Source organism: Miscanthus floridulus, chromosome 13, assembly GCF_019320115.1.
Source record: "Miscanthus floridulus cultivar M001 chromosome 13, ASM1932011v1, whole genome shotgun sequence".
Lineage (NCBI taxonomy): Eukaryota > Viridiplantae > Streptophyta > Magnoliopsida > Poales > Poaceae > Miscanthus > Miscanthus floridulus.
Window position 1 is genome coordinate 75995616 of NC_089592.1, and position 16843 is coordinate 76012458.

The 16843-nt window shown below is 46.5% G+C and overlaps 1 protein-coding gene across 1 annotated transcript; it reads left to right on the top strand.

Annotated features, from left to right (window-relative positions):
• Positions 1-26: 26 nt before the first annotated feature.
• On the top strand, positions 27-16205 carry LOC136500064 (uncharacterized). Its single transcript, XM_066495493.1, has 3 exons — positions 27-922; positions 12280-12472; positions 15954-16205. Exons 1-3 carry the CDS (start codon positions 51-53, stop codon positions 16203-16205), a joined length of 1317 nt encoding a protein of 438 aa, XP_066351590.1. The 5' UTR covers positions 27-50.
• The last annotated feature ends 638 nt before the right edge of the window (positions 16206-16843 follow it).

Below are 16843 nucleotides of genomic sequence, written 5' to 3' on the forward strand. Positions count from 1 at the left end.
ATGGAACTGATGGGGAAAAGAAAACTACAGCCTCTGGATTGATTCAAAGAATGGAGTCATTTGAATTTGTGTTCATATTACATCTTATGATCAGAGTATTGGGGATGACTCAAGACCTGTCACAATGTTTGCAAAAAAAAAATCAAAACATTGTTCGTGCAATAGGATTAATTGGCTCTGTGATGAGAAATATGAATGAAATGAGGGAAAATGGTTGGGAAGCTCTTTTTGAAGAGGTAAAGGAGTTTTGCCTCCTCAACAACATAGAAATTCCTAATATGGAAGATATGATACCAGTTAGAGGTCGTTCGAGATGTCGTGGTGCTAAATTAGTGAGTTACTACCATCATTTTCATCATGGAATTTTCAATGTTGTGATTGATCAAGTTTATTGTGAGTTAAACAATCGATTTCCAGAAAGATCAACTCAACTCTTGAGATGTGTTGCTTGTCTTGATCCGAGGGATTCTTTTGCCAACTTTGAGGTACAGAAGTTAGTTGAGCTTGCTAAGATTTATAAAGATGACTTCTGTGATTATGACTGCATAAAGCTTGCGGGTGACCTTCGTATATTCATTGATGAAGTCAGAAATGATGATAATTTTGACAATTGTACTGATCTTGGTAACCTTGCTGAGAAGATGGTTCAGACTGAAAGAGATACAACTTTTCCTTTGGTGTATCGTCTCATTGAACTTGCATTGATTTTGCCGGTGGCAACAGCTACAGTTGAAAGAGCCTTCTCTGCTATGAATATTATCAAGACCGAGCGAAGAAATAAAATGAATGATGATTGGCTGAATAGTAGCATGATTTGCTTTATTGAGCGGGATTTGTTTGCATCGATTGAAGATGAAAAAATTCTAAAGCGCTTTCAAGGCTTAAGAAACCGTAAGATGAATTTGCCAAATGAGGGCTCAAGGTGCGTGTTGTTTACTTGTATTAATCTATTTCAATACATAATGTTATCTTGTTTTATAAATGGCTGAGATGTTGAAATTGTTTATGTAGAATTGAGGATGTCGGTGCAAGTGGAAGTGGTGTTAATTCATGAAAACATGTATGGTTCTTTTCTTTTTGTCATGGAAGACTCGTAATTTGGTACTTTTCTACCTTCAATGTTCTACGTATTGTTTAAGTCTATTGGTTGAACACTTGGGTGGGGTAAAATTTTAAGTCTTATATTAGTTAGCCCGGGGCGGAGCCCGTTTCTGGATCCGCCACTGATAACTCCTGTGAGATTGAGCTGGCTTTAGACCTGTGCTTTGGCGTGGGGCAGACGAGGGGATTTTTTTTCAACGCGCAGATAAATTACGCCTCATTCGGCTAACAAATCCGCCCCAAAGGGTTCAAACTCTGATCGGCAGGGTGTAAAACGCATAGCCCGACCAACTAGTCTAGCATTCGCTTACGGTTAGCTTATAAAAAAAAAGTTTAACGCTCTCTGAATTTAGTGACCGAGACCACACAGAACCACAAATTTGAAGACCGGGCCATGTACTTTACTCGCTAAAATACAAAAAAAAGCAAAGTTGCAGGCGCCTTTTCGAAGCTAATGAAATTTCTTGGTGGGGTCACTAGGCCCTGCCCCCTCTTGTATAAGCTGATCAAGATTTTTTGTTTCTGCAATCAGCCAATAGTGCACTTAGCGCCACCTCTTCTCCTCCTTAAACAATGGGCTAATGGCATGGCACGTAACGTTTCACCCCAATCTTATAAATATGATAAATGTCACGAGGGAAATGAGATACGTAGAAAATGACCGTATTGTTGTTGTATACTGCATGTGGACACAAAGCAGCCAGCAGATGGGACAGGCAGCGGATTTTATTTTTTGATTGAGACGGAATGATCGAAAAGACGAAAGGGGCGTGTTGCACTTGCCAACAATGATGCGGTCAGCCGACAAACACAGGTCTCGTTCGGTTTACTCCATATTCAGTTTGTTTCACTTATTTTTTTAGTTAGAATAGTATTTTTTTTTCACAATAATTTAGTCAGAATAGTATTTTCAGCTAGTTCAGCCAAGTTTGAGACCAGTGAATGGGGCCACTAAGGGAACGAAAGCCATGCAGTAGTTCAGTCTGTTTGCTTTTTTTAGTCAGGGCTTATCAGCCAACCAACAATATTTTTCTCTTACAACAAATCAGCATCAACCGAGTTTATCAACCCAGAAATCAACTAGCGAACATACTGATTAATTGTTACGGCAGCCTTGCATATCTCGTTTCCTGCAAAAACAAAGCTTGATGACGCTTGGCGTGGACAATCATGGCCTGCTTTGGCATTTGATTAACAAGCTGTACTATGTGACAAGATTGGCTTGTTATTTACTCCAGAGCTTCACTGTGCAGAGTTGACAAGATTGATGGCGTTGCATTATTTGTAGCTTGTAATATCAAGGCATGGGCTATATTGATTGTGATTGCTTATTAGTGTGTACTGAATTCGTCAATTTTACTTTCAGAGTTCATACCCAAATTTCAATATTTGGCGTACGTACAGAGATGAATATATCGAGATGGCCCTATCAGAGGTCACTGTACCAAGAAAACAAAAGTTGGTGCCCATTTGGGCTACTCCTTTTGAACAAGAAATAGCAGGTGCTCTAGTTTTGCAGTTTGTATGTTTTTTTCGAGAAAAGAGAAAGTTGTATTGTATTAACTAGATATAATTGCTAGTACAATATCGCTATTATGAGATCCTAGATACACACAGGCAGTGTGTACTGGAATTCATCAATTTTACTTTCAGCATACCCAGATTTCAATATTAGACGTACGTACAGAGATGAATATATCAGGATGGTCCTACCAGAGGTCACTGTACCACGAAAACAAAAGTTGGTGTCCTTTTGGGCTACTCCTTTTGAACAAGAAATAGCAGGTGCTCTACTTTTGCAGTTTGTATGTTTTTTTCGAGTGAAGAGAGAGTTGTATTAAGTAGATATGATTGCTAGTACAATATCGCTATTATGAGATCCTAGATACACACAGGTGCTTGTCCCAACCAAACTGCAGTGTTTGTTTCGTCTAGCTAAAGCAGCTGAAGCATTTGCCACTTAATTACAACCTCTCTTTACATGAAGTATTTTCACTCGCTCAGGAGCAGGGCAAGTTCCCTTGCTTCAGCTATCACAAATCTAGTCTCCGATTTATTCGCTGCTGAAGTTCTCATAGTGTCGACGATACGTGAACAATCCAATTTGATGATGATCAGAGAGTGACACCATTGCGTGGCCAGGCGTAGACCCTCGACGCAAGCCTCTGTTTCCGGTGCACTGCCACAGTGCCACATCTAAAATGATCGTACCAACTCCAAAACCTGGTGACTGCGCTCCACTGCCGACAAGGGACATTCCCGCAGGCCTACCTCGAGCTGCCATTGTCCAATACCAAGCTGCAACTGTCGGCCTTTGCGCCGCTCATAGCCAAGGTGGACCGGTACCTCGTCGGCTGGAAAGCATCCCCTTGAGCCCAGCTGGCCGCGCCGTCCTCAGCAACTCCGTCCTCACACTACGGGGTCTTTGCAGAGTGCAATTTTTTTTTTCAAAGTGCTAAAGGTCGGGCACTCGATAAAGAGCTATTTTGCCGAGTGCCGCACTCGGCAACGATATACACTCGGCGAATAAGGCTTAGCCAGACACTCGGCAAAGGCCCTTTTTGTCGAGTGTCAGGCACTCGGCAAACTCTGGCGCTCGGCAAAAAACGGCGTCAGATAACGGCCGCCGCCTGCCGTCTAAGTTTGCCGAGTGCCAGCGGGTAGACACTCGGCAAAAAACTTCTTTGCCGAGTGCCAGACTCTGACACTCGGCAAAGAACTAGGGCTGCCGGTTTACCGAGTGCTAGATCGGGGCACTCGGCAAAGGTGTTTTTTTAATCTAAATCCTAAACAGCACTGCATCTTTTTTTAATAAAAAACACCACTTTATCGAGTGCCGGACGGAGAGGCACTCGACAAACATTTTAAAAAAATTGGCACGCTCTTTGCCGAGTGTCTCCTCGGACACTCGGCAAAGGGAACACTTTGCCGAGTGCCTGGCAGCTAGCACTCGGCAAAAGAGCATGTTTGCCGAGTGTCAAAAGATGACACTCGACAAACTAATTTTTTTGTATTTTGACCTCCAAACTTTTTCTGTAGTTCTCTTACAGTACTTGGTACTCCATGTCAAAATTTGGTACATTTCCCGAACTGTTTGCTATATTTAGTTAATTTATTTCATTTAATTGAATTTTTTCGGAAAATGCAAATTTGAACTGCACGTGCATCGAATAATGGAATTTAATGATTCAAAAAATAATATTCATGGTATTGAGTGTAGTGTGAGGCCGTATCTAGGAACGGACCCGAAATTTCGAACATCTTGTTCACGAAACATGACCACAAACTTGCGGACGATTCTATAAAATGCAAACGAAGTCCGAAAATCATGAAACTTGTCGAGATATCATGATATCATATGTGGAGGATATGATAAAAATTTGAGAAGGTTTGGTGCACGTTATCACGTACGATGCTTACAAACCAGGACATCTTCCCCGTGCCGCGCGCCGCCCGCCGCAGCCCCTCCCCACGCCGCGCGCCGGCGCCTGCCCCTGCCAGCCCCCGCCCCCGCGCCCGCGTGTGGCCGAGCGTGGCCAGCTCGCCCACGCCGGCCCGCCAATGCCGGCGGGTGGAGGAGGGGAGGAGGAGGAGTAGGAGCCGGCCCTGCCCCCGGCCGCGCCCCGTGGACCGCCCGCCCCGACGCCGCCCGAGCCCAACCCCGTTCTCGACTCCGGTGACCCCGGCCCCGACATCGCCCGCCCCTACCCCCAGCGCCCGTCAGGTATACCCTCTCTCTTATTGTTGTCGTGGTAGTGATAGTTGTAGTAGTATTAGTTGTAGTAGTAGTGCTAGTGGTAGTAGTAGTAGAACTAGTGGTAGTAGTAGTAGAACTAGTGGTAGTAGTAGTAGTGGTAGTAGTAGTAGTAGTAGAACTAGTGGTAGTAGTAGTAGCAATAGTGGTAGTAGTAGTAGTAGTAGAACTAGTGGTAGTAGTAGTAGTAGCAATAGTGGAAGTAGTAGTAGAAGTAGTGGTACTACTTGGATATATTCTTCTGCATGGATTGATATCCAAACTACATGGCTTCTCTTGAGACATATGTGCTTGTCGGCCATCGTGTCGTTGTTTTTTGCAGGTTTTGGAAACCTCACCGTGTAGTGGAGGTTCTGCCGATTTTTTTAAATGACAGTATTTTGTTCTATTTTTTTAGAGAAGAGCCCGTCGGAGCTGAGTCGGAGTTCCCGTCACCATGCTGGTCTGCCTGCACCGTGTCGCCTCACCACTGCACCGACCCGCCATGGCCCTGCTAGCCTGACTCCGCCGCCACCCTAGGTATAACCCCTCTTTGAAAGGTCCTTGTTTGGTTTTGGTAATTGAGTGACAACCTAGGATGGACTAATTGTGTTTATGTGAGATACACAGGTGATTAGTCCACAGGTACATGTGTGTGAGCAACATATGCCATGAAGGTGAAAATGGCTTGGAGATGTTGCAAAGCTCACACATGTGATGATGAAGGAGCATAAATGCACATGAGACATGACATTGAGTCATGTGATCAAGATGGAGAAGATCAAGACAAGACTTGGCTTGATGGACCGGTTGCAAGCGTGAAGGGCAAGTCGAAGGCTTTGGAGTGATGGACCGCATGGCGGTAAAGCTTGAGCAAGACTTGGCGCCGATGGACGATGGCAATGGTGAAGAGCAAGTAAAGTCAAGATCGATGAACCAATATGATCATATGATGATATGAAGTGGATCATATCATTGTTGATCGTGTTGGTGCATGTGTTGCATCAACATTAGAGGAGATGGAATGGAATGCGCAAGGCAAAGGTATCACCTAGGGCATTTCATTTCACCGGTCATAGGTGTGTAGAGAAGTTTATGACCGGGTTTAGGATAGATGGCCGTACTATCAAGAGGGGCAAACTTGTTTGCATATCGGTCATCTAGTGTCACTCGAGTGATCTAACTTTGCATTGTCGCTAGGATTGAGTGGCGTGGCAAGTTGAGTGGCTAACATCCTTTGGGAAATGATTGTGAAAATGCTAACACACATACACATGGTGGTGTACACTTGGTGGTGTTGGCACATTTACAAAGGAGATGGGTTTGGGTCCCTCTCTATTGCGCTTTTGGGAAAATGCTAACACACATACACTTGATGCTGATTCGGCGCTTTCGGGAAAATGGAATGCCTATTTTCTATTGCGCCGGGTGCAAATTCTTGGTGGTTAGCTCATTGGAGCAAGGGTGAAGAAGTTTGAACTGAGAACGAGTTGGTCGCGAAGATGCTGGCGTCGGTCAACTGACCGGACGCTGGATTTGAATGCACCGGACGCTGGCTAGCTGCGTCCAATCATGCTGACATACAATGATGCAGAAGCTGGTGTGTGACTGGACGCTGGCTGCGTCCGATCGCGTTCGACCGGACGCGTCCGGTCATGCTCGGGAGCTTACTGGAAACAACCGGACGCTGAGGGTCCAGCATCTGGTCGGTCGAATGCTGCTGTGTCCGGTCAGGTCAAGTGACCGTTGGAATCGGGACACGTGGTCGTCTGCGAGCGACCGGACGCTGAGGTCCAGCGTCCGGTCAACATGACCGGAGCATCCGGTCGGTCCGACCGTTGCCCAGTGAAGGGGTAACGGCTAGTTTAGCCCTTGGGGCTATAAATAGAAGTGGCCTTCGGCCATGGCTGGTGTGGAGCACCTCAAGGGACTTAGTGTCCATGCTTGTGAGTGCTTGGGAGCCCTCCATCACATATATACTTGATAGTGATCATTCGATTGTGTGAGTGAGCGATTCTAGTGCGATTGCATCGTGAGGTTGCATCGAGTGACACTAGGTGATCGAGTTGCAAGCCGGTGGTGCTTGTTACTCTTGGAGGTTGCCACCTCCTAGATGGCTTGGTGGTTGTCTCCATCGAAGCGCACAAGAAGCTTGTGCGGCGCTCCGGAGAAGTGCTTGTGAGGGGCATTGTGCTCACCCCGCAGGAGCCACGAAGAGCAACTCTAGTAAAGCGTGTTATTGAGCTACCCTCACTCAAGGGGTAGGTTCTTGCGGCGCCCGACGTGCGGGCTTAGCGGGTGATGCTAATTAGCCGCCGAACCACCAAGTGAGCGGTCGACACAACGGGGACTAGCGTGTTGACAAATACGTGAACCTCGAGAGAAAAATCATCGTGTCAACCTTGTTCTTCCCGTTGGTTTGCATCCCCATTACACAAGCTTGCAATTACTTTTATACATATTAAGCTTGTGTAGTTGCTCTTGTAATTAGATAGCTTGTGTAGCTTGCTAATTATCTTCTTGCTTGTGTAGCATAGAAGTAGCTCCCTTGCGTGGCTAATTTGGTTTTAGTAACCTTGTTAGTCACATTGCTTAGTTTGTGTAGCTAAGTATTTGCGCTCTCTAATTAGGCATTGGTTGCCTTGTTATTGAGCATTGCTAGTGAGCTTAGTTAGCTTTGTGCTTTTGCTTACTAGCATGTGTAGGAGCTCCCTTGTCGCTTAAAGTACTAGTAGCATAGGTTTGTGTAACCTTGCTCCTAGAATTGTTTAGGAGAGCTCTAGCTAGCCCGGCACCTTTGTTGCATAATTGTTATCTTTGCAAGGTGCTAGTGAACATATATAGTGGGGTGTAGTCTTGGCTAGACCGTTAGTTTAAATTCCGCATTTGTATCAGTTAGCCGACGTGATTAAGTTTTAGAAAAGACTATTCACCCCCCCTCTAGTCGCCATCTCGACCCTTCACTCTTTCCGTATCATGATCGTAGATCGCGTAACCCAGTTAGGTGTCTCCCGTTCAAAAGAGATATGGTTGGAGGTATGCAGATCTTTGCATATCTATGATCGTATCTGTTTCGGATTGTCCATGTTTTTTGGACAGCCCGCGGATACATAGATGGGTTAGTTTCCATGGTCTGATCCGGTCCAAGACAGAGTTTCGGCATCACCTCCCTGTTGTTCTCTAGATACGCACTCTTCTTTGGCAGGACGTGTATCTTGAGAACAGCGGGGAGGTGCTATCGAAATTCTATCTCGGATAGGAGTAGAGCATGGAAACTAACCTCATCTACGCATCCGCGGGTGGGATTAGGACCTATCCTCACCTATTAGACAGTAGGAACACCATGTAGATGCAATTGATGGTTACATTACTCACTGATACATATGTTAGAGGATGGATGACCATCGGTGGATGTACACAGGCTGGAGAAGTCAGAGTGATTACACCATAGAATGGATGAACAAGACCGATGCTTTCTTGAACAGTGTATTTGGCAAGACTGCTAAAGGACATTGCCTAGTTTTGTGTCCCTACAGCAAATGTGGAAACAGGAGAAGGGTAAACATGGTGGAAATGGGTAAACATCTTGTGAAGAATGGATTTACGCTGGACTATACCCGGTGGGTCCACCATGGTGAAGCCCATCGTATGAGAGAGGAGGTGGTGAGACCACGGGTGGAGGCTTTTGATGCTGATGTCGGGGTAGCAGACATGTTAGATGACTTTCACCAAGGATAGTTCGATGAGGGATGTGAGAAGGAGGAGATGGAGGTAGCCGCACAGACGTTCTACGACATGATGGACTCAACACATAAACCCCTTCACGATCAGTCAACGGTGTCTCAACTGGATGCCATTAGATGCTTAATGGGGTTGAAGTCCAAGTTAAACTTGAGTCGACCTGACTTCGATAAGATGTTGGCCGTGATTGGCACCTTGCTTCTAGAGGGCCACATTCTACCAAAGAGCATGTACGAGTCACAGAAACTCTTTCGTGCACTTAAGATGCCGTATGAGCAGATACATGCTTGTCCGAAGGGGTGCGTCCTATTTAAGAAAGAACACGAGCATGCAAAGTTCTGTCCAAAGTGTAAATCCTCCAGGTACCTAGAGGTAGACTCTGATGATGGCCAGAAGAGACAACTTATGATTCCTGTGAAAATCCTATGGTACCTTCCGTTCCTACCGAGGATCCAATGGCTATCCATGACTAAGGAATCCACGAAACAGATGGCATGGCACAAAAATGGCAAACGGTATAATCCTAACAAGATGGTGAAGCTTGGATCCGCTTTAATGACAAACATCGTGACAAAGCAGATAAGGCTCATAATGTACGTGTCGTGCTGGCAATAGATGGGTTCAATCCTTATGAATGATGGCTACCCCATATACATGTTGGCCAATCTTTGTTATCCCCCTTAATCTTCCCCCCCTGGTGTCTCCTTTCAACGACATACCATATTCTTGTCGTTGTTAATTCCTGGACACCCGGGGAGTAATATGGGTGTGTTCATGGAGCCCATGTTTGATGAATTGGTCCATGCTTGGGACGAAGGGGTATGGACATACGATCGAGCTACAAAGACAACCTTCAAAATGCACGTTTGGTACCACTACTCCCTGCATGACTTCCTGGCGTATGGGATATTCTGTGCCTGGTGTGTTCATGGAAAGTTCCCATGCCCAATATGCAAGGAAGGTGTGAGGTTCGTTTGGTTGCAGAAGGGTGACAAGTATTCATCGTTCGACAGACATCGTCAATTCCTACCTCTTGACCATCCATTCAAACAAGACATCTAGAACTTTACGAAAGGTGTCAAAGTGACAAACCCTACACCACGGATGATGACTGGTGCCGAGGTTCATGCTCAGATAGATGCTCTCGTGCCCAATGAAGAAAGTGGTTTTGTGGGATATGGTGAGCAACATATGTGGACTCATATCTCGGGCATGACGAAGCTCCCCTATTTCGATGACCTTCTTCTGCCACATAACATTGATATAATGCACACTGAAAAGAATGTCGCCGAGGCACTTTGGGCAACACTCATGGACACTGAAAAGTCTAAGGACAACCCTAAGGCTAGAGTGGACCTAGCAACGTTGTGCGATAGACCAAATCAAGAGATGCAACCTCCTAGTCGTGGCAAGACCTAGAGAAGGCCTAAGACCAATTTTGTCTTGAAAAAGGACCAAATGAGGGAAGTACTTGAATGGATCAAGACACTAATGTTCTCTGATGGGTATGCAACAAATCTAAAGAGGGGAGTGAACTTAGGCACTCTACGAGTCAATGGGATGAAGAGTCATGACTACCACATATGGATTGAGCGGCTTTTTTCAACGATGGTTTGAGGCTATGTCTCGGAGCATGTCTGGCAAGTGCTGGCAGAGTTGAGCTACTTATTCCACCAGCTTTGTGCCAAGGAGCTCTCTCAGACCATCATTGATGACTTAGAAAAAGCGGCACCCGTGTTGCTCTATAAGTTGGAGAAGATCTTTCCACACGACTGCTTCTTGCCGATGCAGCATTTGATTGTGCACCTCCCATATGAGGCACGGATGGGGGGCCCTGTGTAGAACTGTTGGTGCTATCCAATCGAGAGATGTCTGAAGACTCTTCGTAAAAATTGTAGAAATAAAGCCAAAATTGAGGCTTCCATTGCAGAGGCATACATTCTAGAGGAGGTGTCGAACTTCACAGAGAAATACTACACTGAGAACCTTCCTAGCGTTTATAATCCACCCCCTCGTTACAATGCTGGCAAAAATAAATCGAACCTCAGCCTTTTCCAAGGGCAACTCGGAAGCGCAAGTGCATCGACCACTAAGCAATTGAAAAATGAAGAGTGGCGTAGTATCATGCTATATGTGTTGACCAACCTTGTCGAGGTGTAGCCGTTCATTGGGTAAGTTCTGAATGAACTTGTTTCATTTTGTCGTATGTCCTTGTTTCTTCATCCAACCCCCTTGTTTCTCGTTGGTACAGGGAATTTCTTCGTTAATCCTAGCATGGATCAAGGCAACCTACCCCACAAGAAAATGATATCCTTCTTTCATAGGGTGCGGGACTAGAGAGACCCGATTTCATTTGTTGGTTTAAACAGAAAGCCCAAACTGATGCGCCTATAAGTGACGAGCTGAGACAGGTTGCAAATGGTTGTGCCGTTAGGGTCAAGTCATTTACCGATTATGATGTGAATGGATATCGTTTTCACATAGCAAGCTACGAGCAGAGTCGGCCCAATCGAAAAACCACAAACAGCGGAGTTGTTACGCCCAGCACTGATGGACTCGACTATTATGGAAGAATTGAAGAAATCTACGAACTATCATTCTATGGTTCCAAACCTCTTACTCCTGTCATATTCAAATGCCACTGGTTTCATCCTCGAGTAACGAGACGGACCCCTAAGCTTGGGCTAGTCGAGATTTGATAGGATTCCATCTATCCAGGAAAAGATGTCTACATTGTGGCTCAACAGGCCGTCCAGGTTTATTATACGTCATACGTGTGCAATGACGCCGAGCATCTTAAGGATTGGTCTATTGTGCACAAGGTATCGCCACATGGTAAACTACCTGTCCCAAATGATGAAGATTACAACTTCAACCCAAACACATATGATGGAGAGTTCTATCAAGAAGAGGGGCTATAAGGGAGGTTTGACATAGACTTAACCGAAGAGATAGGAATGGAAGTAGACAATGAAAGGGATGATGACGAGGACGCTGGAGACGAGGTGCAAAATCTGAAGTACATACAAATGCTTGAGCGATTACGTTTAGGCAATGACAATGAAGACAACATTCCTCCTTCGGATAGTGCTGATGAGTTGGACAATGCTAATAGTGATGACGAGACCTAAGATCTAGCTAATCTCAATCATGAAGATTATTTCTAATACATGTAATACTATGTTTTTTGTAATTATGTTTTGTTTATTTTTGCATATATTTCTAATACATGTATTACTATATTTTTGTAATTATGTTTTGTTCATTTTTGCACCTATTTCTAATTACGTCTTGTTTTTTATTGCAGGTGATTGAATAAAGATGGCGGCGCGACCATCATAGGTCCGTGAACTCGATTTACCAAAGACCACGTCGGCTATAGGAGGAGGCGGAGGGGGCGGCGGAGGGATCGGACAGGAGGAGGAGGAGGACCGCCAGCCACAGGAGGGGGCCGTCTCCTCCCACGTCGCGTGAGGAGGAGCTGGAGGAGGAGGTGGCACCCGTGAGGCATGGGTTTCACTTCCTCCGACTCCTCTTCGAGTGTCTACTTGCGAGGTCCCGTGAGCCTCCCACAGGTTCCGCTTTCTCACCAACGCCCAGTGATTCGCCCCAAAGAGCAAAAGTAAGTAACTTTATATGTTATCACCACTACTTCATATGATATGATGAAAAAAACTAATATTTTTTCTTAATCACTTGTGCAGGAACTGGGTGTTTATGTCGGGTGGTAGCGCACGGCTAGTCAATGGTATCCCGGGTCTTCTGTGCAGGCAACACTTCCCCGGCATTGTCACGTACGCATCGAAGACGAAGCCGGCCTACTCGTTTGACCACTACGCCGTCGCCCTCGATGTGGAGTACCCCAACAAGGCAGTGTGGGTGAAGGTAGAGTTTTGGGTAAGTCTTCCTCGCACAACATTACTCAATACGTCGCATTCATTGGACTTTTCTTGAAATAATGAATGGATACATCGCTTTTGTATGCAGACTTATTATAGATGCGAGGAGGGGTTTGAGGCCAGGGCGGAGCAGGTGACTACCAAAGCCTGTAAAAAACTCGTCATTAACATGCATCATGAGGTGCGCATCTAGGCCATCGTAACCTACTACGGGTCAAAGCTTGGATGCAGCTGACCCGGGAGCAGTACCTTGAGGTAAATGAAGAACATCAATATTAATTCGTTTTGAGATTAAGTTGGTTTAATTTGATCTTCTTATATGTCCAATACTTGATGACATGTAGATGATTTCCTGGTGGTGCCAAGCGTATCCCGAGTGCTGGGCGATGATGGTGGAGAGGTGGTTCACGGAGAAGTACCTTAAGATGCACAGGGATGCCCGGGACCGTCGTTTGTAGATGCAAGGTCCAACACACCATCAAGGCAGCCACAGTCTCGCTAGATATAAACAAGCATGGGTACGCAAATTTATTTATCTATTATGATGCTCAGTTCTGTCTAATTTCTAATTATCGTGCTGTCTTTCTCGCAGTCGGCGTCACATAGTGGCCAGGCTTGCTTGAACTTCTAGGCATGGTGTATGGCCCACAAGGGCAAGGCGACGTTCGACGTCTCCTTCAACCTAGAGGACCCATCCGTGACATACACGAACCCGAGCGTCCACTCCCGCATCAGTGAGTACATTGAGGTGGCAAGGTCGCTCCATGGGTCAGACCACAATCCGAGCACCCAGGACTTCGATGGAGAGGCCGTCATGAGGGCGGGGCAAGGCAAGAAGCATGGGCGGTTCTGTCTTAGCAACGGCGTCATCGACACGGCCTCTACTCCCTCTCTCTCTCCTAGATCCGAGCACGGAGCATGAGCGAGAGCCCGGCCATTCGCACACGGCCGACCGCTGCACAACGCCGGGTCGATACACTCGAGGTTATTCCTGTTTTACTCATCATACATTGATCTTTACACACCTTAATTAGCTTTGCATTACTGAAATATTGTAGGCCCGGCTGGAACAAGAAATGAGGCAACGTCAGGAGCTAGCAGCCCAGCTGGACGCTGAGCGGACCGAGCGGCAGGCCTAGGTGCAGAGGCTGATGGACATTACGGAGTTTCTACAAGGGCTTGGGCAACGTGTGGGCTTCTCTCTGCTAGCTGGGTTGTTGGTTCCACCTCCGCCTCCAAGTCCTGTAGCTACAGCTACTCCTGTGAGTATGAAAGTTTTTTACTTTCGCTTGTGCTTTGCTTGTATAGCCTCTACCTTTCTAGATTAGCTATCCAAATAATCTTGTCTCACATGCAATCTTTACTCCTTTGTGCAGTCTCCATCTGACGGTGGTTCGAATAATCCACCTCATGCACCTCCGAATGATGGAGCTGGGCCTTCACCATAGTCACAGTAGCCAAGATGAGTGCACGTTGTATTTTTTTTATTTGTTGTTCACTTGATGATGGACTTGTGATATACTTGTGATGCACTTGTGGACTTTGATGGACTTGTGGATTTATTTGGATGGACTTGAGCACTTATTATTATATATGTGATATATATTGTGATAGATGTGATATGTGCAGATGGATGAGATATATTATGTGATGGATGAGATATATATATGATGGATGAGATATATATGTGATATATGTTTGTATAAATTTATTTGTCATGATAAAATATAAAAAATAAATAAATAAATGTCGTTTTGGGTCACTTTGCCGAGCGTTTCACTCGGCAAAGGACCCCGTTGCCGAGTGTCATGGTCACAGCACTCGATGGGCGCTCGGAAAACCATTTTTTCAGCTTTGCCGAGTGCTAAGACCATAGCACTCGACAAAGATTTTTTTTAAAAAAAAATCAAACTTTGCCGAGTGCCAGCCAGAGGACACTCGGCAAAGAATTTTTTTTAAAAAAATTCAAACTTTGCTGAGTGCCAGCCAGAGGGCACTTGGCAAAGATTTTTTTAAAAAAAAATCAAACTTTGCCGAGTGCCAGCCAGAGGGCACTCGGCAAAGAATTTTTTTAAAAAAAAATCAAAACTTTGCCGAGCGCCGGCCAGGGGGCACTCGGCAAAGAATTTTTTTTAAAAAAAATAAAAAAAATCTTTGCCAAATGCTGTAGGGTTGGCACTCGGTAAAGAGACTGTCAACAGGGCCGACGCCGTGACGGTCGCTTTTCTTTGCCGAGTGCCCGATAAAAGACACTCGGCAAAGAAGGCTTTGCCGATCAATTTTTTACCGTGTGTTCTTTGCCAAGTGCTGCACTCGATAAAGACTTTGCCGAGTGCCTCAGGCACTCGACAAATAACCTGAATCCAGTAAAGTTAGCAGCCTGCCGACCTACGCCATGGGCGCCATGCTCCTTCCCCCGGGGTCTACGCGGCCATTGATGCCAAACGCAGAGCCTTTATGTAGTCTGGGTTTGACCGTGCTACCGGTGCCTGGTGCCTCGTCGCCTGTGGGAAAAGGTTCGCGAGCTATGGAAGGACGGGGGCCTCGGCGTCAAACGCCTGGAGACCCAAAATGCAGCCTTACTCCTCAAGCTCCTGCACCGCCTCCACCACTCGGATAGTTATACCTGGGCGCGCTGGGCTGCGTCCCAAACCGCGCTCTTGGACCTGAACGACAGTCTCAGTGGGGCTCACTAGACTGCGCTCCGCCAGCTGCCGCCGGCGTACCAGAGAATGACGACGGTTTCGATCGGTGACGGCAGCTCCACCGACTTCTGAAGAGACACATGCATGGCTTCTGGACGCCTCCCTCACGGACCACATGCCGGCGCTGCATAGCCATATGGCCGGGAGCGCGACATCAATCCGCGACGTCGTGCGGGCTAGGATCAGGAACGTGGTCCAGTGCCATCTCTCTACACAGGCCGCCGCTGACCTAGAGGAGCTATCTCGACGTAAACCTTACGAACAACTCCGACGTGCGGCACTGCTGCTTCGAAGGCCCCGATCACCGTCGCTCGTCTGTCCTCATCTACAGAGCCTCGATGCTATTATAAACGATGGGCAATATAAACGACAAAGAACAGTAGATCAAGCACAGGGGACACGAGATTTTAACGTGGAAAACCCTCCCAAGGTGGAAGGGAAAAAACCACGGGTACCGGCCAGTAAATCTTCACTATATCGGATGAGGTTACAAACGTCGGGGATTTACCACTTTTCTTATCCCAAGACAACGGCTTACATGAAGTATATATAGATGGAAAACCCTAATAGGTAACGATCCGTACCGCGGGGGGCTTCGCCCCCCCCCCCCTCCCGCACCCCAAGGAGTCCCTGGTTGCGGCGGCGAAACATGATGTGCTAATTTCAACCTCCGCTTTCCTTTGGCCCAAGCCTTCCGACGACGGGCCTCGTTTCGCTCCAGCAGAAATTAGCCTTTATCTTATACATAACTGAATTTGTATCACAACTCAACAGATGCGCGGTGACCAAACCTGCCCCTCCTTCAACTTCATCTGGCGCAACTTTGCCCCACCCCAGGTCAAGTTCTTTGGATGGCTCCTCACCAAGGACATGATCCAGTGCAAGACCAACCTAAGGCGCAAGAATATCCTACAGGACGCCGTCTGCGACATTGTGGTGACGACGAGGAGACCGGTGACAACATCATCACAGGATGCCGGTTTGCCAAGTCCTTCTGGAGGCATATTGGATGGCAACCAAACTTGATCGCTCCTGCTTCAGAACTATAGAAGTCCACCCCGCCACCCCATGTTCCACCGTACCGCCGGCGGTGAGCACCCTCATCATCCTATGCTGTTGGGAGCTCTGGAAACACAGACACGACGTCGTGTTCCGTGGCTTGCCCATTGACCAACGCCGTCTATTGGCTGCTTGCCAAGAAGCGGTCAGGACCTGGAGCTGCCGCCTCCCACCAAGGAACGCTGCACTAGCAGAACTCTGGAGCTCAGTGTTAGGCATGTAATCTAACCCTCACCCCCCTCTAAATGATCTCCTTGTAAACGGATTGGCGCCAAAGCCCTTCCACCTCCCGGCTAGCCTGGTATCTGTGGAATGAAAATTCAGGTGGGGAGACCTTACTCCCCCCGGTGTTGACCTAAAAAAATGATCGCACCAAGATGTGGAAAAGACAACACCTTTGTTATCTCTTGCTATTATTTCAACCCCTATCTCCTTCTATTGTTCCTCGCACGATCCTATCTCTAGTTTGTATGTTTTATACTTCAGTACCTGACATGTCATGAACAGTGGTACAAGGTTAAAAAATTCACCAAAATTTCATGAATTTCGAAAAAAACCAGGGGTGTTCGAAAGAAAATTCCAAAATTTCGCATTACACTAATACA